General features: G+C 47.6%; 1 protein-coding gene across 1 annotated transcript in view; it reads left to right on the top strand.

Moving 5' to 3' along the window:
- The window catches only part of LOC130194116 (hemicentin-1-like), a 142,852-nt gene that overhangs the window by 28,714 nt on the left and 88,893 nt on the right, over positions 1–25,245 (top strand). The window contains 21 exon segments of the mRNA XM_056415008.1: positions 1,860–2,001; positions 2,091–2,218; positions 2,485–2,598; positions 3,555–3,713; positions 7,160–7,351; positions 7,431–7,526; positions 8,741–8,868; positions 8,949–9,093; positions 9,672–9,784; positions 10,606–10,765; positions 10,915–11,071; positions 11,422–11,549; positions 11,929–12,186; positions 16,087–16,182; positions 16,313–16,507; positions 16,632–16,762; positions 18,379–18,526; positions 19,457–19,583; positions 19,819–19,973; positions 21,266–21,544; positions 23,653–23,934. Coding sequence (XP_056270983.1) covers positions 1,860–2,001; positions 2,091–2,218; positions 2,485–2,598; positions 3,555–3,713; positions 7,160–7,351; positions 7,431–7,526; positions 8,741–8,868; positions 8,949–9,093; positions 9,672–9,784; positions 10,606–10,765; positions 10,915–11,071; positions 11,422–11,549; positions 11,929–12,186; positions 16,087–16,182; positions 16,313–16,507; positions 16,632–16,762; positions 18,379–18,526; positions 19,457–19,583; positions 19,819–19,973; positions 21,266–21,544; positions 23,653–23,934 — 3,333 coding nt within the window.

The following is a 25,245-nucleotide window of genomic DNA, read 5'->3' as shown; positions in this document are numbered from 1 at the left end:
TGTGTGTGTGTTCACGTCTTCAAGGTGAGGAGTGTGTGTGTGTGTGTTCACGTCTTCAAGGTGAGGAGTGTGTGTGTGTGTGTGTGTTCACGTCTTCAAGGTGAGGAGTGTGTGTGTGTGTGTGTTCACGTCTTCAAGGTGAGGAGTGTGTGTGTGTGTGTGTTCACGTCTTCAAGGTGAGGAGTGTGTGTGTGTGTGTGTGTGTTCACGTCTTCAAGGTGAGGAGTGTGTGTGTGTGTGTTCACGTCTTCAAGGTGAGCAGTGTGTGTGTGTGTGTGTGTTCACGTCTTCAAGGTGAGGAGTGTGTGTGTGTGTGTGTTCACGTCTTCAAGGTGAGGAGTGTGTGTGTGTGTTCACGTCTTCAAGGTGAGGAGTGTGTGTGTGTGTGTGTTCACGTCTTCAAGGTGAGCAGTGTGTGTGTGTGTGTTCACGTCTTCAAGGTGAGGAGTGTGTGTGTGTGTGTTCACGTCTTCAAAGTGAGCAGTGTGTGTGTGTGTGTGTGTTCACGTCTTCAAGGTGAGGAGTGTGTGTGTGTGTGTTCACGTCTGCCTCAGCCCCTCCTTCTATGTGTGCCTCCAGGTCTTGATGCTTTTGAAGCTTATAGGTCAGCTAACACAAAACGTCCCCTCCTCCTCCAGCTGAACACATTTCTGTTGAGTCATTGAGAAGTCAGAGTTCTTGAGCAGAGCGTTTCTCTCTGGAGGGGAACCCGCAGCAGACAATGGCAGCGTTACCACCAGCGCTGCAGAGCTCTGTCATTTGGCTTGTTCTCACTGAGAAGTGACTCGCTTGAAACCCAAAACTTTTTTTTTCTGGTTCAACTTGATATTTTCCTCTCCTCAGAATTTGTCTCCCTCGTCCTGTCATTAACTCTTTCTTCGTTATTCTTTTCTCAAACCGATTTCTTCCAGACGACTTTTCTCGTCCTCTTTCCTCTCTTGAGAACATCTGTCAGCGAGCCCTCGGGGTTTCCTAATGACCCCCTGGTCAGACCCTCCTAGTTATTAGTCTCACTTTGAAGTGCGTACAGTCTGCTGACGTCTTACATCACTCTGTGGAACGGCTTCGGTGTGACCACAAGAGCACGGAGAGGGAGAGCAGCTCATTTCTTGATTTTAGTGTTGATGGAAGTCTTCATGAACCTGAAAACACGATGGTGGACGCTCCCTGGCGACAGGAGACAGGAGGCATGCGTTGTGAGAGAGGCAGGAAGCCGCGATGAGCCGAGTGCTGACGGCAGGCTGCTTCTTCTTTCTGCAACACGAGAGTCAAAGGAGGACATCGTGGCTCTTCCTTCCCAGGAACCTCCTTGTTCCTGGACTCAGAGGGACCCCTACGCCCCTCGGGGGAGGGTGACCTCACGAGATGGGAGGTAAGCTGTTGTTGTGACGCCCTTAACCTTTGACCCCAATGCACACGGCTCAGTGCAGCCTGAGGCTCTGAGGGTTAAGAACAACACGGTGGCCGGTTGAGGCATCTCATTATATCCGATCCCTCTCCGGCATCGCAGATGGACAAGAAATCTGCATATTTTCTTGTTTTTGGAGGCGCTCTGTTTCTCCGAGGTTGTTTTGGCATGTGGGAACCGAGCAGAGAGAACGTGGCCTTGAAGGATGAAGCCATCCAAACATGTTTTTACGAGTTCCCAGCTTCTCCGGGTCTAGCTCCAATAGTCCTGCCGGTTTTTACCAATAGATTCAAGGTGAGGGGGAAAGAGATGCCGTGTGAGAGCCATCACTGCTCCGGCCACCTTTGACCTCGGTTGCATCATACGGCTGCGCATGATGTAATTCAGGGTTCAAATGGCCACTACAGGTTCTCTTTTCCTTTATTAAAGTTCTACTACTTTGTTCCTTCAGAGGCGCCCAGGGCTTCAGTCGAGCCCCGGAATCAAACCTTCACGGCAGGAGAGGAGATGAGGATCAGATGCTCGGCCGGCGGCTACCCGCCACCCCGTCTGGTCTGGACCCACAACGCCATGTTCATCGCGGCGTCCAGCAAGTTGGGTTCACCTCCCTCCACACGCGTGAATACATCTGAGTCTGCCTCGCAGACTGAAATACCGAACTGTGTGTTGTTGTGTTTTTCAGACACAGGATGACTTCCGATGGCACCTTGGTGATAAGAAACCCGGAGAGAGAGGATGGAGGCGTGTACGGCTGCCTGGCCAGCAACGAGGCCGGGACGGACACGGTGACCTCCGTGCTCACCTACATCGGTGAGCGCTGGAGCTACACACGTTTATTCCTTAGACCGTCACACGCACAGAACCATGAAGGTGCCATCTGGAACCCAACATGGTTCTTCAGAGTGATGCCATACAAGAACCATTTCTGGTTTTCTTTAAAGAACCATTTCCTTAAAGAGTTCTTCAAAGAACCTATAAAGGTGTCTTAAAGAACCTTATAAATGGTTCTCCAGTAGGTGATGGTTCTCCGTAGAACCACAAAGCCTTTTAAAGAGCCGTTGTTCTCCCGTGTGTAGAGTCTCCCGTGGTGACGGTGCCTCTGGGTGACGTTCTCATCGCCGTTGGAGAAACCACAGCGCTGGCCTGCAGCGCGTCTGGAGTCCCTCAGCCGGAGATCTGGTGGTACAAAGGTAAGGCCAGAGCAGAAGAAGGAAGAACAAATAATCAATAACTGTATTGGACATTTTGTACATATCCGGAATAAAACTATGAAACAATCAAAGATTTCAAAGATTTTAAATAGTTTTTAGTTCCCCCCACTAGACCTGACACAGGGTTCAAATGCTTGGTCATAGAAATTAGCTTTAAAGTCCTGGAAAGATCCATTGGTCACCATGAGGATGAACCTGTTCATTGGTCATGTGGATGAACCTGTTCATTGGTCATGAGGATGAACCTGTCCTTTGGTCATGAGGATGAACCTGTTCATTGGTCATGAGGATGAACCTGTTCATTGGTCATGTGGATGAACCTGTTCATTGGCCATGAGGATGAACCTGTTCATTGGTCATGTGGATGAACCTGTTCATTGGTCATGAGGATGAACCTGTTCATTGGTCATGTGGATGAACCTGTTCATTGGTCATGTGGATGAACCTGTTCATTGGTCATGAGGATGAACCTGTTCATTGGCGATGTGGATGAACCTGTTCATTGGCCATGAGGATGAACCTGTTCATTGGTCATGTGGATGAACCTGTTCATTGGTCATGTGGATGAACCTGTTCATTGGTCATGAGGATGAACCTGTTCATTGGTCATGAGGATGAACCTGTTCATTGGCCATGAGGATGAACCTGTTCATTGGTCATGAGGATGAACCTGTTCATTGGTCATGTGGATGAACCTGTTCATTGGTCATGAGGATGAACCTGTTCATTGGTCATGAGGATGAACCCTGTTCATTGGTCATGAGGATGAACCCTGTTCATTGGTCATATGGATGAACCTGTTCATTGGTCACCATGTGGATGAACCCTGTTCATTGGTCATATGGATGAACCTGTTCATTGGTCACCATGTGGATGAACCTGTTCATTGGTCCCCATGTGGATGAACCCTGTGGCTCACCTGCTCCGTTGACCAGGTGATGTCCGGCTGCACTCGTCCTCCCTGCTGGACGTGGACGCGTCGGGAGGCTCTCTGACCATCAAGGAGGCCGAGGACCTGGACGCCGGAGAGTACACCTGCGTCGCCGTCAACGCCGCCGGCAGCGCGTCTGGGAAGATCTCTCTGGACGTCGGAGGTGAGCGGCAACGACGTCACCTGTAAAACAAACAGCAACCGGGATAAATAACCAGAAGAAGAACATGATATGAAGGGAGGTACAGCGTAGACGACGATGTGCAGGGGTAGAGGGAATGAGTGTGTTCTTTTTTCTTGTGTTGATACTTACTAACTTACTTACGTACTTACATACTTACATACTTACTTAGATACATACTTACTTATGTACTTACATACATACTTACTTACTTCAGGCATGAGAATCCCTCACCTTTCGGCGAAATTCGCCGTTTTGAAACCAAAATAGGTGACTTACGTGAGTCGTGTAGATCCGAAGAGTTTTTGTTTTGGGGTGGGGGGGGGGTCAATTGGCCGGCCGGCGTTTATGAGATTGGAGTGGGACACGGAGAAAATGTGGAGTGGTGCTCTTCGCAATAAAACATCTTTGATGGGGCGTGTCGCGTCTCGGCCAATCAGCGTCAAGATGTCTTCAGCGTTTGGTGGTTTAGGTTAGCTTGAATGTTAGACGCTACTTCTGCTGCTGTCGCGCTGCACGGTGTAGCGATGCTAACAAAGTACCCGTACGTTAAGAGCGATGTGATTTAGCATAGTTTTAGTATCAATACTTCATTAAGAGAGCGATCAGAGCCGCGCTGCTCCGTGTCGAGCTGTCTGCGCAGCGCTCACAGAGAGGGGCGCTAAGTGGCGGAATTTTTGAGTCTTCGGCTTTAAAAATAAAAAAAGATGCCAGAAGTGAAATGTTTAAGTTCAGTCTGTAAAGTTGTGTAACTCTCCAGCTGCTCATCCTGATGAACTCTGGATCCTCTGGTCAGAGACTAACGGCCTCATAGTGGATCATCAATGCTATGACGGCTCCATGTAGTTTCATTCATATCTTGGAGGCTAAAACTAATATTACTGCCATTTGTTAAGTATTGAAAAAGTTGGTAAAAGTGATCCATACAGATATTTTATTTATTTCTATTCTAGATAAATATACCAGTCTCGTATTTATGGTATACTGTTTTTATGGTATTGTATCAGTATCATGATATTTATGGCAGGTATGGTATAGAAGATCATGACAACCAGGTAGAGGCAGAACAGAATCGAGGAACAGACTCATGGAACAGACTCGAGGAACAGACTCGAGGAACAGACTCATGGAACAGACTCATGGAACAGACTCATGGAACAGACTCGAGGAACAGACTCGAGGAACAGACTCATGGAACAGACTCAAGGAACAGACTCATGGAACAGACTCAAGGAACAGACTCATGGAACAGACTCAAGGAACAGACTCATGGAACAGACTCATGGAACAGACTCATGGAACAGACTCAAGGACCAGACTCATGGACCAGACTCATGGAACAGACTCAAGGACCAGACTCAAGGACCAGACTCAAGGACCAGACTCAAGGAACAGACTCAAGGACCAGACTCAAGGAACAGACTCATGGAACAGACTCATGGAACAGACTCATGGAACAGACTCATGGAACAGACTCATGGAACAGACTCAAGGACCAGACTCAAGGAACAGACTCAAGGAACAGACTCATGGAACAGACTCAAGGAACAGACTCAAGGAACAGACTCAAGGAACAGACTCAAGGAACAGACTCATGGAACAGACTCATGGAACAGACTCAAGGACCAGACTCAAGGACCAGACTCAAGGAACAGACTCAAGGAACAGACTCAAGGAACAGACTCAAGGAACAGACTCATGGAACAGACTCAAGGAACAGACTCAAGGAACAGACTCATGGAACAGACTCGAGGAACAGACTCATGGAACAGACTCAAGGAACAGACTCAAGGAACAGACTCATGGAACAGACTCGAGGAACAGACTCATGGAACAGACTCGAGGAACAGACTCATGGAACAGACTCGAGGAACAGACTCAAGGAACAGACTCAAGGAACAGACTCATGGAACAGACTCGAGGAACAGACTCAAGGAACAGACTCAAGGAACAGACTCATGGAACAGACTCAAGGAACAGACTCAAGGAACAGACTCATGGAACAGACTCAAGGAACAGACTCATGGAACAGACTCATGGAACAGACTCGAGGAACAGACTCAAGGAACAGACTCAAGGAACAGACTCAAGGACCAGACTCATGGAACAGACTCGAGGAACAGACTCGAGGAACAGACTCGAGGAACAGACTCGAGGAACAGACTCGAGGAACAGACTCGAGGAACAGACTCGTGGAACAGACTCGAGGAACAGACTCGTGGAACAGACTCGTGGAACAGACTCAAGGAACAGACTCAAGGAACAGACTCGTGGAACAGACTCAAGGAACAGACTCAAGGAACAGACTCATGGAACAGACTCGAGGAACAGACTCGAGGAACAGACTCAAGGAACAGACTCATGGAACAGACTCGAGGAACAGACTCGAGGAACAGACTCAAGGAACAGACTCGTGGCTCAGCAGAGCACAAGACTTGAAGACTTGTTCACGCCCAAAAAAAAGGTAGTTGGTTCATGAATGACCATATGATATACAATGACAATTTATATGTATTACCATTATTATAGGGCCGATCACTGACTTGGTGTCAGAATAGAGGACCTACAGATTATCATACAACGTCAATGTTCGTGGAAGTCACCAGCCCCCCCCCCCCCCACCCCTGTGCACCTATCCTCACCTTTTTCACCCCTGACCCGTTTTCATGCCTTCTACTTTCATACATACTTACTACATACATACTTACATACATACTTACATACATACTTACTTACATACATACTTACTTAGATACATACTTACATACTTACTTACATACTTACTTAGATACATACATACATACATACTTACATACTTACATACTTACTTACATACTTACATATTTACATACTTACTTAGATACATACTTACTTAGATACATACTTACATACATACTTACTTAGATACATACTTACATACATACTTTCTTACATACTTACATCCTTACATACTTACTTAGATACATACTTACATACATACTAACTTACTTACTTTCATACTTACTTAGATACATACTTACATACTTACTTACATACTTACATACTTACTTAGATACATACTTACATACACACTTACTTACATACTTACTGAGATACTTACTTAGATACATACTTACATACATACTTACTTACATACTTTCTTAGATACATACTTACATACTTACATACTTACTTAGATACATACTTACATACATACTTACTTACATACTTACTGAGATACTTACTTACTTACATACTTACTTAGATACATACTTACATACTTACTTACATACTTACTTAGATACATACTTACATACATACTTACTTATGTCCTACGAAACAACACTAGAAAATACAATATATATAACCCAGTAATGAACTACCTGATCTTACATGGTGGACTGACATCCCCCTCAAACCCGCTTGACCTTTGACCTCCATCGTTGCAGCCGCGCCCGAGTTCACCCGCCAGCCGTCCGACGTGGCGTCCGACATCGGCTCCAAGGTGACCTTGCTGTGCCTCGCCAGAGGTCACCCCGAGCCGCAGGTCACCTGGAGGAGGGAGGACGGGCTCCCGCTGTTCCACAGGCCGCGTGCAGCGGGCGCCGTCACGCGGAGCGGGGGGGGTCTGCATGTCAGCCGTGAGTCTGTTAGGGAAACACTTTGCACGGGAGATTCTCCTAAACCATGCCGCCATAAATATACCATGTTCCCTCTCAGACCTGTGGGTGGACGACGAGGCGGTGTATGTGTGTGAGGCTCACAATCACTTTGGGCGGATCCAGGCCCAGGCGAGCATCAGCGTGACCGGACTGGGTAACGACTTCTTTACGTCTCCTTCATGTTCAGAGCAAAGTATCACAGGAATACAAGCAGGCACTGTTAGATCGGCCTCAAACAGTACCTGGGTGTGTGTGTGTGTGTGTCAGTGTGTGTGTGTCAGTCTTTACACGTGAGTGTAACTTCATTAGCACATTTCAGTGTGTGTGTGTGAACACGTGGGCCGTGTTAACCACTGTTTCTATTACACCGTGGAAACACACTGAGCTCTCACATGTGGGCCAAAGGTTAGAAACCACAAACCCACCAGATGACATCATCACTGCCCCATTACACACACACACGCACACACACAATACACACAACGCATGCAGAAGCACATGTAAAGTACCTTCGTTGGACAATGGTAGAAGTAGGGAGCAATAGTGTGTGTGTGTGTGTGTGTGTGTGTGAGTAAAAGATGGTGCAGTAAAAGCACAATAAAACAAATAAGACAACTTAATAAATAAACATGTTTGAATGACACTGTTGAACCAGCAGAGCTTCATTCCTGCCTTATGAGGGAAGCACCATGTGTTGATACCTTTACCAGCTGTGGGAAATGTCGATATATATACATATATATTTGTTGAGTTTAAGTTTAGTTTATTTCGATCAGCAAAATATACAACACTCAGAATTCAACAAAAGAAGAAAGTGGCCGACCGAATGGGTCGAGGCTGAAGCTAACGAGCTTATAAGAGCCCTAACCTATGATTTCTCAAAGAAACTTAGAGCAAAGAACCATATATATATACACATACATAAACATATATACACATACACATATATACACATACATATATACATAAAACAAAACAAACAAACCAGGAATTCAAGAACTTGTCCCCATTACCCGTGACTTCTTCTGCTTCATCGATGCTGTTACTTCTACTTCTCCAGAGTCGTGTCTTTACATTTTTTCTTAAATATCACCAGATTTTTTATTTTCTTTGATGTCATCAGTTAAAATATTCCACCGTTTCACCCCACAGACAGAGATGCTCATGCTTTTTAGAGTCGTATGTGCAATTGGCTGTTTGAAATATATATACATGAACATATATGTGTCTGCAGCATATCACTGTACATGCTGTGTTTATATGCGTTCCCTTTTCATCATGCATTACACGCACTAACACTTCTGTAAAGGCCTATATGATCATTAGTATAATGTCTTGACATAAGCCCTGTATGTAACTGCTCTGCAGTCTCGCCCGTCATGGCGGTGAGCCCGGCCGTGCTCGCCGTCCTCGAGGACCAGCAGGTGACTCTGCCCTGCGTGCTGTTGGCTGGCCACCCTCTGCCGGAGAGACGGTGGCTGCACGACTACGGCTTGGTGAGAGTTCAGCCTCACACTCTTTATCTCAGATGGCCGTGACCTTCGTTTGAACCCGTTTGACCCCGCGCGTCTTCCAGGTGACCTCGGACCAGTACGTGACGGTGAGGAGGGACGGCAGCCTGCACATCGAGAGGGTCCGGCTGGACCACGCGGGGGACTACACCTGCTTGGCTGAGAACGTGATCGGGGCCACGAACCACACCACCAGCGTCATCGTCCACGGTGTGGACACACAGGGACACGGGCGCATGGGCGTTACGTCTCCTTATCTTATTCAGTTGTTTTGTCATTCTGTTTTATTTGACAGAAACATCTAATTAGTTGTCTGGTGGCTCTATGTTGTTAATTCTTTTCATTTTCCTTTACATCTCCCGATTGAGCCTTTATAAGCAGTATATAAACACGTAATACATTGTTTATAACATAGTTCCAGGGTCCTTGCATTGTGTATACTGGGTCACTTTATAGAACGTAGCCATGGTTAATGTTGTTATTAGTATTATTAGGCTTTTTCTGCTATGGCACGTTATAACTTGAAAATTAAAAAAATGGCTTATTGCAAATGTATATTAGATATAAAATGCTGTTTTACTTCTTTTTAATTGTGTTCTGTTCCCTCGTTCCTTTCTTACTTCCTTTCTCACTTCCCTTCTTAAACAATGATCATCTTTGCTTCATTACGACCACACAGAGAGCCGAACGCACAGATATAGAGCATATCTATCTTTACACGGTTTTATGCGTGTTGAATCTAAGTGTGCACAACCCCCCCCCCCCCCCCCCCGTGTGTGTGTTTGCAGTGATTCCCAGCGTTCAGTACGGCCCTCAGGTGTTCAGCACCATCGAGGGCTCGCCCGTCACGCTGCCCTGCCGGGCCAGTGGAGAACCCGCCCCCCTCGTCACCTGGACCAAGGTGTGGATCACTACCTGTTCTAGGATGAAACGAACCAAAGAGCCACTTCTTCCTGCAACTGCCGACCCTAATTCACTCTTTCATTAATGGAAAAATGCAAAGTATGAATCAAGAAGAAATATACAAGTAAAATCTATAAAAGCCAAATAGTGCTCCTTTTGCGTCACACTTTGGCCAAACATCACCAGGTGAGACAACATGGTGCTAGAGGAAGCTTGTGCTCATACGTGGATGCACTGTGGGAACAGGTCCTTGTGTCAGAGGTCAGAGGTCAGCGCTGCTACGTACTCGTTTGTGTACTTCTTACAGGAAAACAACTGTGTGAGATCACACGCGTGTCCTTCACGTGAGAACACGGTCACCCGTGTCCGTTATCTTTTACGGTGCGCTCAGTCTGTACACTTTGTGTGTGTGTGTGTGTGTGTGTGTGTATATATGTGCACTGTTCCTCCCTCTTGTTTTCCATCGTCATACTAGTTTCTCTGAGTTGTAAAAGTGATGCTGTTAAAGTGAACGAGGCTGAAGGGACACGTGAAACTAGAGGCGCTAAGTTCTGCACCAGCTGTTAGGATCCGCTGATTCCTTTGCTCACTCTCCCTCCCTCTATCTATCTATTTTATTTTTTATAAATAAATATAAAGATATATCTATATATATATTATTTTTTTATAAATAAATGTATATATATTTATATATATATATAAATACATATATGTATTTATATATGTATAAATAAATATATATTTGTTTTATATATTTATAAATACGTATATATATAAATATAACTAAAACCATACATTTAATCCTGTTGTGATGTACAGGGCGGGGAGCTGCTGCATGTGGGCGGTCCGGCGTTCTCTCTGGGTTCTGACGGCGGCCTCCTCATCGCCGCCCCGTCTGGAAACGAGACCGGAGAGTTCATCTGCACCGCCACCAACGCTGCAGGCTCCGCCTCCAGGAAGGTCCAGCTCACCGTCTACGGTAAACCTCATCACCAAAGAGGAAATGTTATCAAAATCTCTTTTGCAGAATAAACAATGTTCTCTCATTGACTCCGTTTGTATCTTCATACTTTATGAAACGTCTGAAATCGACACGTCTTCCGGGTCTCTGTTTCTGTGCTCGTCCAGTCCGTCCGAGGTCCGGCGTCAGCGGCTCGACCGAGCCGGCGCCGATGTCCGTGATCGAGGGCGCGGACGCCGTGTTGCCGTGCGAGGTCCACGGCGTCCCGCCGCCCTCCGTCAGCTGGGCCAAGGAGAGGCAGCTCATCTCCCCGTTCTCTCCCAGGTACAAGCCACTGCTGAGCGGAAAGGGTTCTACCATCTAGACATGCTCCTTACCTTAAGCTCACATGAGTAATACTAACATGAACGTAAACACGCGATACAGCCCTGTTTTTACTGCCTGTTGGATTATATTCGCAGTTCTAAGAGACCCCATGCTGGGTCTTGGGACCCTTCCTAGCCTCAGGGTATCGCTTCATGATCATAGTCTTCCACCTTCACTCGTGCTGGATGGAGAGTTGTGAAGAGTCTCGGTTGACGGCGTTTGTTTTGGGATTAAAGAGCTTGCGTAATACTTTCTCTTCACCGTGTGTTTCATTGCCGCTCGTGTGTGTGTGTGTGTTCCTCCTCCAGGCACACTCAGCTTCCCTCCGGCTCCATGAAGGTCTTGGGGACCAGGAGGTCAGACGGTGGACTCTATGTGTGCGTTGCCTTGAATATCGCCGGCAACCTAACACAATCCATCCAGCTGAGTGTGTTGGGTGAGTTCACATGTGGATGACATACTGAAGGTTCCTTACGGCCGGGTCACCGTTTGCCTCGTGGTTCTGGGTCTAACGGGACGGTCAAACGATCACGTGATGGACATGGCATCATTTGGTTTTCTGCCTGCAGCCGTCATGTAATATTGATTATGTCTGATATCGCTGAACGGCATTACATCTACCCATCGACACCGGTGCATTACCCAAATGTCATTTGGAAGTACACAGAATAACTCCTGAGCGCCAGGAGCACGTGCACTGTCACGTGCACTGTGGAATCGAAACGTCCAGGCCGATGTTTCCAGGTCAAACGTAACACTCAGACTACATTCACTTATTTCCTGGTCTTGTTTTGCTCTCCCCATCTCTCCTGCAGTGCCCCCCAGTATCCAGGCGGGACCCAAGGTGATGAAGGTCCAGGTGGGTCACCCTGTGGCGCTGCCCTGTGTGGCGAGCGGGGTCCCGGAGCCCACCCTCACCTGGACCAAGGACGGGGACGGTAAGGTGTACCCGGTGTCACCTGACGGCAGCCTGGCCCTCCGAGATGTGGGGCTGGCCGACGAGGGAAGCTACCGATGCGCCGCCAGCAGCGCCGCGGGCCGAGACGAGGCTCACGTCCGGCTGCTTGTGCAAGGTCGGTCCCCGTTAACGTCTCCATCCCCGAAAACTGTTCACTGGTGTTGAAATGGGTTTAGAGGTGTAAACAGGGTTCGTACGGTCATGGAAAACCTGGAAAAGTCCTGGAATTTGTTCATTGGTCACCATGAGGATGAACCCTGTTCATTGGTCATGTGGATGAACCTGTTCATTGGTCATGTGGATGAACCTGTTCATTGGTCATGAGGATGAACCTGTTCATTGGTCATGTGGATGAACCCTGTTCATTGGTCATGTGGATGAACCTGTTCATTGGTCATGTGGATGAACCTGTTCATTGGTCATGTGATGAACCTGTTCATTGGTCATGTGGATGAACCTGTTCATTGGTCATGAGGATGAACCTGTTCATTGGTCATGAGGATGAACCTGTTCATTGGTCATGTGGATGAACCTGTTCATTGGTCATGAGGATGAACCCTGTTCATTGGTCATATGGATGAACCTGTTCATTGGTCATGTGGATGAACCTGTTCATTGGTCATGAGGATGAACCTGTTCATTGGTCATGTGGATGAACCTGTTCATTGGTCATGTGATGAACCTGTTCATTGGTCATGTGGATGAACCTGTTCATTGGTCATGTGATGAACCTGTTCATTGGTCATGTGGATGAACCTGTTCATTGGTCATGAGGATGAACCCTGTTCATTGGTCATATGGATGAACCTGTTCAATGGTCATGTGGATGAACCTGTTCATTGATCATGGGGATGAACCTGTTCATTGGTCATGAGGATGAACCTGTTCATTGGTCATGAGGGTGAACCTGTTCATTGGTCATGAGGATGAACCTGTTCATTGGTCATGTGGATGAACCTGTTCATTGGTCATGTGGATGAACCTGTTCATTGGTCATGAGGATGAACCTGTTCATTGGTCATGTGGATGAACCTGTTCATTGGTCATGAGGATGAACCTGTTCATTGGTCATGTGATGAACCTGTTCATTGGTCATGAGGATGAACCTGTTCATTGGTCATGTGGATGAACCTGTTCATTGGTCATGGGGATGAACCTGTTCATTGGTCATGAGGATGAACCTGTTCATTGGTCATGAGGATGAACCTGTTCATTGGTCATGTGGATGAACCTGTTCATTGGTCATGTATATGAACTTGTTCATTGGTCATGAGGATGAACCTGTTCATTGGTCATGAGGATGAACCTGTTCATTGGTCATGTGATGAACCTGTTCATTGGTCATGAGGATGAACCTGTTCATTGGTCGTGTGGATGAACCTGTTCATTGGTCATGATGCTGAACCTGTTCATTGGTCATGAGGATGAACCTGTTCATTGGTCATGTGGATGAACTGTTCATTGGTCATGAGGATGAACCTGTTCATTGGTCATGTGGATGAACCTGTTCATTTGTCATGAGGATGAACCTGTTCATTGGTCATGAGGATGAACCTGTTCATTGGTCATGTGGATGAACCTGTTCATTGGTCATGAGGATGAACCTGTTCATTGGTCATGGATGAACCTGTTCATTGGTCATGAGGATGAACCTGTTCATTGGTCATGGATGAACCTGTTCATTGGTCATGGATGAACCTGTTCATTGGTCATGTGGATGAACCTGTTCATTGGTCATATGGATGAACCCTGTTCATTGGTCATATGGATGAACCTGTTCATTGGTCATGTGGATGAACCTGTTCATTGGTCATGTGGATGAACCTGTTCATTGGTCATGTGGATGAACCTGTTCATTGGTCATGAGGATGAACCTGTTCATTGGTCATGAGGATGAACCTGTTCATTGGTCATGGATGAACCTGTTCATTGGTCATGAGGATGAACCTGTTCATTGGTCATGAGGATGAACCTGTTCATTGGTCATGAGGATGAACCTGTTCATTGGTCATGAGGATGAACCTGTTCATTGGTCATGTGGATGAACCTGTTCATTGGTCATGAGGATGAACCTGTTCATTGGTCATGAGGATGAACCTGTTCATTGGTCATGAGGATGAACCTGTTCATTGGTCATGAGGATGAACCTGTTCATTGGTCATGTGATGAACCTGTTCATTGGTCATGAGGATGAACTTGTTCATTGGTCATGAGGATGAACCTGTTCATTGGTCATGAGGATGAACCTGTTCATTGGTCATGAGATGAACCTGTTCATTGGTCATGAGGATGAACCTGTTCATTGGTCATGTGGATGAACCTGTTCATTGGTCATGAGGATGAACCTGTTCATTGGTCATGTGATGAACCTGTTCATTGGTCATGAGGATGAACTTGTTCATTGGTCATGAGGATGAACCTGTTCATTGGTCATGAGGATGAACCTGTTCATTGGTCATGAGGATGAACCTGTTCATTGGTCATGTGGATGAACCTGTTCATTGGTCATGTATATGAACTTGTTCATTGGTCATGAGGATGAACCTGTTCATTGGTCATGAGGATGAACCTGTTCATTGGTCATGTGATGAACCTGTTCATTGGTCGTGTGGATGAACCTGTTCATTGGTCATGAGGATGAACCTGTTCATTGGTCATGTGGATGAACTGTTCATTGGTCATGAGGATGAACCTGTTCATTGGTCATGTGGATGAACCTGTTCATTGGTCATGTGGATGAACCTGTTCATTGGTCATGAGGATGAACCTGTTCATTGGTCATGAGGATGAACCTGTTCATTGGTCATGTGGATGAACCTGTTCATTGGTCATGTGGATGAACCCTGTTCATTGGTCATGAGGATGAACCTGTTCATTGGTCATGAGGATGAACCTGTTCATTGGTCATGTGGATGAACCTGTTCATTGGTCATGTGGATGAACCTGTTCATTGGTCATGAGGATGAACCTGTTCATTGGTCATGAGGGTGAACCTGTTCATTGGTCATGAGGATGAACCTGTTCATTGGTCATGTGGATGAACCTGTTCATTGGTCATGAGGATGAACCTGTTCATTGGTCATGTGGATGAACCTGTTCATTGGTCATGAGGATGAACCTGTTTATTGGTCATGTGATGAACCTGTTCATTGGTCATGTGGATGAACCTGTTCATTGGTCATGTGGATGAACCTGTTCATTGGTCATGAGGATGAACCTGTTCATTGGTCATGTGGATGAACCTGTTCATTGGTCATGTGGATGAACTGTTCATTGGTCATGTTAAGTATTCAGAAATCCCCTGGTGCTGAACCGAAGAAAATGTCCGGAGTCGAAAAGTTCTAATAAAATGTATTTAATAAAAAGTATTATCAATCGTTGATAATAACTAATAACTGTTCAGATACAGAGTATAAATTCTCGGCCGAGGACTTCTAAGGCTTCACAATCCACAGACCACTCCTGGCTAAACCAATTGTAGTTAACTGTCTCTTGCTTCACCTAAAAGAAGTGTCTCGCAGCATCCGAAAGTTCATTTTGTATTTCCCGGGCGTCCCGCCCAGGAAATATCCACTTCTCATTGGATACATTGTCTTGGTAACACCTTTCCCCAATTCGCTCATTGGCCGAGCCGTCTGGCTGTTGGTAGATTTGCATATCCACATGATGTCATCACTCCGGCCACCATTTGCCCTCTGACATGCGGTCCACTGCATGAATGGGGTTTCTTTCAGGGGCTCTCTCCATGCCGGGGGGGGGAGAGGATTCCTTGCTGCCACTGATCTGTTTTCTTGGAACACAAAGAGATTCATCTTCACCAGTGTGTTACAGCAATGCATTAAACAATAATACACAGACACTTACCAAACAATATTGTAAATTATTAAACAACACACATTCTATAACAACATGTATGAAGTTATGGTATATTAGTAAATTCTAATTTACATATTGCTTTAGTAAATTGTCTAATTCAACAGTCACCATGTGGATGAACCCTGTGCTTGTGTGTTAGCGCCCCCTGTGGTCGAGGTGTTGGAGCCGCCCTTCAACCGTCCGCTGCAGGAGAGAGTTGCTAACCAGCGTATCGCGTTCCCCTGCCCCGCCAAAGGTAAACAAACCCGCCGCCTTCTGGTCTCACGAGGAATGAGGCGATTGGTCTTCGTTCGTTTCTGTTTCCACTACACGAACGATTATGTGAAATATGATGTATTTCTTCCTCCTTCCGCTCCCTTCTGCAGGCCTTCCCAAGCCGGTGATCCGGTGGATGCGTAACGGCCGGCGGCTGAGGGGCGACGAGCCCGGCGTGTCGATCCTGGAGGATGGCACGCTGCTGATTCTGGCCTCCGTGTCGCCGCTGGACGACGGGGAGTACGTCTGCGCCGCGGCCAACGACGCCGGGTCCACGGAGAGGAAGTACCGGCTCAAAGTCAACGGTGAGTTATCCGTCCTCTTGACCTCTGACCTTCAGAAGACATTGCTGACCCTGTATCTTCTGTCTTGTAGTTTTCATAGAGTTGACTGTTATAGTTCACGCTGAGACCTTTGACGCCTTCACAGTTCCCCCAGTTTTCCGTGGCGAGGAAACTTCGGTCAACGTGTCGTCGGTCCTGAGCCGCTCCGCCAGCTTGGAGTGTGACGTCGTGGGAAGTCCGACCCCGGCCGTCACCTGGTACAAGGACGGGACTCTGGTAGGTGGACACCCAGAGAGAACTCAGCTTAGCATATATATGATTTTATACCAAAACAGTGTTGACGTGTTGAACACAAAAAAAGTTTCTTAAATAAATACTGAAACGATTGTCGAGATCGTTTTGAGGGAAATCAGGATACGATGAATGAAGTGAACAATAGTTAATGGGAAAAAAAATTAACGTTCACGATCGTGGGGCCGGAAGGAAACAGACAGTTTAGTTATTTATTTTATTTATTTTATTTATTTTATTTATTTTATTTATTTTATTTTATTTTATTTATTTTATTTATTTTATTTATTTTATTTATTTTATTTATTTTATTTATTTTATTTAGTTTATTTAGTTTAGTTAGTTTAGTTAGTTTATTTATTTTATTTAGTTTAGTTAGTTTAGTTAGTTCATTTAGTTTAGTTGGTTTATTTATTTTATTTAGTTTAGTTAGTTTAGTTAGTTTATTTAGTTTAGTTAGTTCAGTTAGTTTAGTTTATTTAGTTTAGTTTAGTTTAGTTAGTTTAGTCTCGCGAGCTCAATCCCAAAATAACTTCCCTTCACAACTTTCTTCAGTAGTCCCTCTCTTCTCACAGCTCAGCAGGTTTGTCGTCCTTCAGTTTAAACAATGCAATCCTTTGTTTAGCTTGAGGTCAATAATCAGGATAATCAGGACGGCGGGGCCAAACGTCAACAGAAAGTTCCTTCAGAATAAAACGTATTATGTTGCCTTCAGAATAAAGGTAACGTCTCGGATTTCACTCGGCAGTCATTTTGTATCTCTCATCTCTAAAACAGTAAACTAACATTCATTCCCACGCATCATGACATGTGTCATTACATTGTTATAATAACAACAGTGTCTTCCTCTTATGCCTCACAATACATTCATCTCATAACATAAGACTTTTGTGTTCATGTGCAAATCAAAATAACCTATTACAACTCTACAATACACGATCACGATCTTCATCACCATCTTCATCATCATCGTGAACGTCAACGACTCAATCTGAGAGATGCCGCCTTATAATTTCCATAACGTTATCCTTAACTCTGGTTTAGAAACAAGGTTGGATCTGAAAACTTTAAAAGGATAAATTACTGAGAAATTGAAGAAACGTTTCATTGACGATGAGGCGCCGTGAAGAACCGGCCGAACCCACAGAGGCTCCTGTGTGCCGGTACCGGGTCGGAGAAGCTGACGTGAGAACAGACTCTTCCATTACCGGGCCGGCCGCGGTAATGGAAGAGTCCTCGTGGGGAGCTGACGTGAGAACAGAGAGTTTGACTCTCTGGAGCGGCGCAGTCGGCCGGCTGCTCGTCTTTCTTTCCCTTGGCTGCCTTTACAAATTATTCCTGAAGCCACAGATGGAAAAAGCTTTCTAGCGGAGAACGTTTTTCTCTTTTTGGCAACAATTTAAAATCCTTTTCATGTGTTATAATTAAAACCTGTCATCTGAATTCATCGCTCTCTCTCTCTCTTTCATTCTTGTTTAAATGTAGATCCCTTTTATCTTTAATGTCTTGCAAATTATCCCCGTAATTACCGTCAAGTTCTAAATGAGGCTGTGTTTTTGCTTCTTTAAAGTGTAACTCAGTCCATTTATGTTGATTGACAGGTGGTTGCCAGCAGCAGCGTCCAGATTATCGACGCGGGGAAAACCCTGAGGGTCCTGAAGGCGGCCACGGCGGACGCAGGAAGCTACAGCTGTAAAGCCATCAACGTCGCCGGCAGCGCAGAGAAAGACTTCTTCCTGGACGTACTGGGTGGGTGAAGGATGCGGAAACCCCCAGAAAGTACAGAGAAACAATTGTGTGCAGACACACAGACGTACGGGACTAGACACTTACATCACCACATGAATGGAAACCCCTTTTCCAAACATAATCAATCACACTTTGGTTTCAGACTCCAGAGAGTCCGAAACATTCAAATGGAATAAAATGCACACAGAATCACAAGTAAAACACACAGAACTGTGACTGCTTAATACATGACAGCCGTACCAACGTCTCCACAGCTGGGACCGGGAGAACTGAACCGTATGTCTGATAAAACATGGCGGCTTCAGTTCAGAGTCATCACTAGGGTTGGGTTTCAGTTTCAGTGGAACTCTCGCTGTCAGAAGCGAAACTTTATTTGTCACGTGTCATCTTCAGTCCCTCTGATTGGTTGTTCTCTTTGTCCATCAAAACAGTGACAGGATTAACCCTATAAAGTCTGCACATGACAATACATATCACATCATATAATGGAGAACATATAGTGTGTATGTTAACAGTCTGATATCCGTTGTGTGTCAGTGCTCCATGATAACGGCTTCTACAGGGAATATGGCCAAAAAGGTTTTTAATGTCCTCATTGTGCGTTAAAAAAAAGTATCGGTTTAGGCACCGTTTAGGCACCGGTATCGGAGAAAACCCAAACGATACCCATCCCTAGTCATCACCCCGGCAGATACATGTAAACGTAAGATGTCTTCAAACAGCTCGTCGAGTATTAACACACGCGTCACGGGACTCCTCCCCCTCGGTGTCTTCAGTCATATTCTCACGGCGTCATCATGAGTACTTGAAGTCTCTGAAGGTTGTTTTGTAGTCGGAGCTCAAGTGTGCAATGTGCTTTAAATAATACAAATAAATACAAAGCAGCCTGTTCCTCGATGAGCTCATGTACAATAACACTCTCTGCTCCAGTCCCCCCCACCATCATCGGCTCCGCCTCTCCTCACGACGTCATCGCCATCGTCCAACAGGAGATCAGTCTGGAATGCAATGTGCACGGAACTCCTTTTCCCACAATACAGTGGTACAAGGACAGGAAGTAGGTGTCTTCTAAATATGAGCGTACTAACTGTCCCTGTTATTATTTTATTAAACCTTGATTTAAACAGGTGAATCCTATTGAGATTCAAAATCTCTTTTTCGAAGGTGTGACCTGGACAAGACAGGCAGTGACACAAGAAACACAAAGTTACACACAAAAAAACACAAGAAACACAAAGTTGCACACAGAACGTGGTTGTGAGAGGTCATTGAACGAGCCGTGATGTTTCCAGGCCGGTGTTTCTCGGCGACCCCGGCCTCGAGGTGTCAGACCGGGCTCAGGTTCTGAGGATCCGGAGCGCCCGGCTCGGGGACGAGGGGCGCTACCGGTGCAGCGCCGAGAACGCCGCCGGCCAGCGGGCCAAGGACTTCCTCCTCCGGGTGTTTGGTGAGCCGCTCTTTGAACCGCGAAACCCAACCTGACGAAATACAAATGTTCAGAGTCGTTAACGTCCCCGTCACGTCAGAGTCGTTAACGTCCCCGTGACGTCAGAGTCTTTAACGTCCCCGTGACGTCAGAGTCGTTAACGTCCTCGTCACGTCAGAGTCGTTAACGTCCCCGTGACGTCAGAGTCTTTAACGTCCCCGTGACGTCAGAGTCGTTAACGTCCCCGTGACGTCAGAGTCTTTAACGTCCCCGTGACGTCAGAGTCTTTAACGTCCCCGTGACGTCAGAGTCGTTAACGTCCCCGTGACGTCAGAGTCTTTAACGTCCCCGTGACGTCAGAGTCGTTAACGTCCCCGTGACGTCAGAGTCGTTAACGTCCCCGTGACGTCAGAGTCGTTAACGTCCCCGTGACGTCAGAGTCGTTAACGTCCTCCGTGGCGTCAGAGTCGCGTCCCGTGGCGTCACAGAGTCGTTAACGCCCCGCGACGCCAGAGTCGTTAACGTCCCCGTGACGTCAGAGTCGTTAACGTCCCCGTGACGTCAGAGTCGTTAACGTCCCCGTGACGTCAGAGTCGTTAACGTCCCCGTGACGTCAGAGTCGTTAACGTCCCCGTGACGTCAGAGTCGTTAACGTCCCCGTGACGTCAGAGTCGTTAACGTCCCCGTGACGCCAGAGTCGCTAACGCCCCGTGACGTCAGAGTCTTTAACGTCCCCGTGACGTCAGAGTCGTTAACGTCCCCGTGACGTCAGAGTCGTTAACGTCCCCGTGATGTCAGTCGTTAACGTCCCCGTGACGTCAGAGTCGTTAACGTCCCCGTGACGTCAGAGTCGTTAACGTCACGTCAGAGTCGTTAACGTCCCCGTGATGTCAGAGTCGTTAACGGCCCCGTGATGTCAGAGTCGTTAACGTCCCTGTGACGTCAGAGTCGTTAACGTCCCCGTGACGTCAGAGTCGTTAACGTCACGTCAGAGTCGTTAACGTCCCCGTGATGTCAGAGTCGTTAACGGCCCCGTGATGTCAGAGTCGTTAACGTCCCCGTGATGTCAGAGTCGTTAACGTCCCCATGACGTCAGAGTCGTTAACGTCACGTCAGAGTCGTTAACGTCACGTCAGAGTCGTTAACGTCACGTCAGAGTCGTTAACGTCCCCGTGATGTCAGAGTCGTTAACGGCCCCGTGACGTCAGAGTCGTTAACGTCCCCGTGATGTCAGAGTCGTTAACGGCCCCGTGATGTCAGAGTCGTTAACGGCCCCGTGACGTCAGAGTCGTTAACGTGACATCATCCCCCAGCGCCGCCGTCCATCCGGGGCGGGAACGTGACCGCGCGGGTCGCCGCCCTGCGGGACTCTCTGGTGACGCTGGAGTGCGAGGCGCGCGGAGCTCCGCCTCCCGCCATCAGCTGGCACCGACACGGCGAGGCGGCACCGTCCCGCCGGCGACTGCTGCACGCGGAGCGAGGACGCTACCTGAAGATCCCCCGGGCGCAGGCGCCGGACGCCGGACGCTACACCTGCACGGCGAGCAGCGCGGCCGGCAGCGCCGAGAAGAGCTACGAGCTGGACGTCTACCGTGAGAGACACGAGCTGTGTGTGTGTGAGGGAGTGTGAGTGAGGGAGTGTGTGTGAGGGAGGGAGTGTGTGTGTGTGAGGGAGTGTGAGTGTGTGAGGGAGTGTGTGTGTGTGAGGGAGTGTGAGTGAGGGAGTGTGTGAGGGAGTGTGTGTGTGTGAGGGAGTGTGTGTGTGTGAGGAGTGTGAGTGTGTGAGGGTGTGTGAGGGTGTGTGTGTGAGGGAGTGTGAGGGAGTGTGGGTGTGTGAGGAGGGAGTGTGAGGGAGGGTGTGAGGAGGTGTGTGTGAGGAGGGAGTGTGTGTGTGAGGTGTGTGTGAGGGAGTGTGTGAGGGGAGGAGGAGTGTGTGTGTGAGGTGTGAGTGAGGAGGAGGTGTGAGGGAGGTGTGTGTGTGTGAGTGAGGAGGTGTGTGTGAGGAGTGTGTGTGTGAGTGTGTGAGGGAGTGTGTGTGAGGGAGTGTGAGTGTGTGAGGGAGTGTGTGTGTGAGGGAGGGAGTGTGTGTGTGAGGGAGTGTGTGTGTGTGAGGAGGTGAGGAGTGTGTGAGGAGGGTGTGTGTGTGTGAGGAGGTGGTGAGGGAGGTGTGTGAGGGAGGTGTGTGAGGGAGGGGTGAGGGAGGTGTGTGTGTGAGGAGTGTGAGGGAGGTGTGTGTGAGGGAGGTGTGTGAGGTGTGTGTGAGGAGTGTGAGGGAGGTGTGTGTGTGAGGAGTGTGAGTGAGGGAGGGTGTGTGTGAGGAGGAGGGTGTGAGTGAGGGTGTGAGTGAGGGTGTGAGGAGGTGTGAGGGAGTGTGTGAGGGAGTGTGAGGTGTGTGAGGGGAGTGTGTGAGGAGGGGGAGTGTGTGTGAGGGAGTGTGTGAGGGAGTGTGAGGGTGTGTGTGAGGTGTGTGAGGAGGGTGTGTGAGGAGTGAGGAGGTGAGGAGTGTGTGAGGGAGTGTGTGTGAGGGAGGGTGAGGAGGTGTGTGTGAGGGAGTGTGAGTGAGGAGGTGTGTGAGGGTGTGAGGGAGGTGTGAGGGGTGTGAGGAGGTGTGTGTGAGGAGGTGTGTGAGGGAGGTGTGAGGAGGTGTGTGTGAGGAGTGTGAGGGAGTGTGTGAGGGGAGTGTGTGTGTGAGTGTGTGAGTGTGAGTGTGTGAGGGAGTGTGTGAGGGAGTGTGAGGAGGGAGTGTGTGAGGGAGGTGTGTGAGGAGTGTGAGGGAGTGTGTGTGAGGAGTGTGTGAGGGAGTGTGTGAGGAGTGAGGAGGTGTGTGAGGGTGTGTGTGAGGTGTGTGTGTGTGAGGGAGGTGGAGTGAGGAGTGGAGTGTGAGGGAGTGTGTGTGAGGAGGTGTGTGAGGGAGTGTGTGTGTGAGGGAGTGTGTGAGGGAGGAGTGTGGAGTGTGTGAGGGAGTGTGTGAGGGAGTGTGAGGGAGGTGTGTGAGGGAGGTGAGGAGTGTGTGAGGGAGTGTGTGAGGAGTGTGAGGGTGTGTGAGGAGTGTGTGTGTGAGGTGTGTGAGGTGAGGAGTGTGAGTGAGGGAGTGTGTGTGAGGGAGTGTGTGTGAGGGAGTGTGTGTGTGTGAGGGAGTGTGTGTGAGGGAGTGTGAGTGAGGGAGTGTGTGTGAGGGAGTGTGTGTGAGGGAGTGTGTGTGTGAGGGAGTGTGAGTGAGGGAGTGTGTGAGGAGAGGAGGTGTGTGAGGTGTGTGTGTGAGGGAGTGTGTGAGGGTGTGTGAGGTGTGAGGGAGGTGGTGTGAGGAGTGTGTGTGTGTGAGGGAGTGTGTGTGTGAGGGAGTGTGTGTGAGGGAGTGTGTGTGTGTGAGGGAGTGTGTGTGTGTGTGAGTGTGTGAATGTATGTGTGTGAGAGTGTGAGTGTGTGTGTCAGTGTGTGTGAGAGTGTGTCAGTGTGTGTATGTGTGAGTGTGTGAGTGTATAATATTAACCAAAACTTTTCAGACTTTTGGTTTGACTCACATAGAATATAAAATAAATAGCATTTAAAAATAATTAAAAACTTCTGTGCGCAAACAATTTAATGAGAAAATATGATCCATGATCCTTTCGATGAACTAAAGTGATTCATGCATAAAGAAATGGCTATTATTATTGTTGTTATTATTAGCTGATGATTCACCCCCCCCCCCCCCCCCCAGTGCCTCCCACCATCGCCGGGGGCGACGACGGGCCGACCGAGAGGAAGGTGGTCCTCGGCGAGCCTCTCCTCCTGGCGTGCGCGGCCGGGGGTCACCCCCCCCCCTCCCTCACGTGGCTGAAGGACGGCGTCCCGGTGAGCGACGGCCAGAGCGTCCGTCTGCTGGAGCGCGGCGGCAACTTAGAGATCCTGGCGGCCGCGGCGGCGGACGCCGGGCGCTACGCCTGCATCGCCACGAGCATCGCCGGAGAGAAGGAGGTCAACTACGACGTCAGAGTGTTAGGTATCCAAACACACACACACACACACACATACACACACACACACACACACACACATACACACACACTGCCCACACACACACACACACACACACATACACACACACGCCCACACATACACACACACGCATACACACATACACACACACACACATACACACACACATACACACACACGCCCACACACACACACATACACACACATACACACATACACACACACACATATGCTGACCTCTATTGTTCATCTAGTAACATGACATCTATTGTTCATCTGGTCACATGACATCTATTGTTCATCTGGTCACATGTCACATGACATCTATTGTTCATCTGGTCACATGACATCTATTGTTCATCTGGTCACATGACATCTATTGTTCACCTGGTCACATGACATCTATTGTTCATCTGGTCACATGACATCTATTGTTCATCTAGTCACATGACATCTATTGTTCACCTGGTCTCATGACATCTATTGTTCACCTGGTCACATGACATCTATTGTTCATCTAGTAACATGACATCTATTGTTCATCTGGTCACATGACATCTATTGTTCATCTGGTCACATGTCACATGACATCTATTGTTCATCTGGTCACATGTCACATGACATCTATTGTTCACCTGGTCACATGACATCTATTGTTCATCTGGTCACATGACATCTATTGTTCATCTGGTCACATGACATCTATTGTTCATCTGGTCACATGACATCTATTGTTCACCTGGTCACATGACATCTATTGTTCATCTAGTCACATGACATCTATTGATCATCTGGTCACATGACATCTATTGTTCACCTGGTCACATGACATCTATTGTTCATCTGGTCACATGACATCTATTGTTCACCTGGTCACATGACATCTATTGTTCACCTGGTCACATGACATCTATTGTTCACCTGGTCACATGACATCTATTGTTCATCTGGTCACATGACATCTATTGTTCACCTGGTCACATGACATCTATTGTTCATCTGGTCACATGACATCTATTGTTCATCTAGTCACATGACATATATTGTTCATCTCAGGCATGAGAATCCCTCACCTTTCGGCGAAATTCGCCGTTTTGAAACCAAAATAGGTGACTTACGTGAATCGTGTAGATCCGAAGAGTTTTTGTTTTGGGGTGGGGTCAATTGGCCGGCCGGCGTTTATGAGATTGGAGTGGGACACGGAGAAAATGTGGAGTGGGTGCTCTTCGCAATAGAACATCTTTGATGGGGCGTGTCGCGTCTCGGCCAATCAGCGTCAAGATGTCTTCAGCGTTTGGTGGTTTAGGTTAGCTTG

Source organism: Pseudoliparis swirei, chromosome 5, assembly GCF_029220125.1.
Source record: "Pseudoliparis swirei isolate HS2019 ecotype Mariana Trench chromosome 5, NWPU_hadal_v1, whole genome shotgun sequence".
NCBI classification, from domain to species: Eukaryota; Metazoa; Chordata; class Actinopteri; order Perciformes; family Liparidae; genus Pseudoliparis; species Pseudoliparis swirei.
Note: the sequence above shows the minus strand (reverse complement) of the source record. Positions and strands in the feature narration are given on the sequence as shown.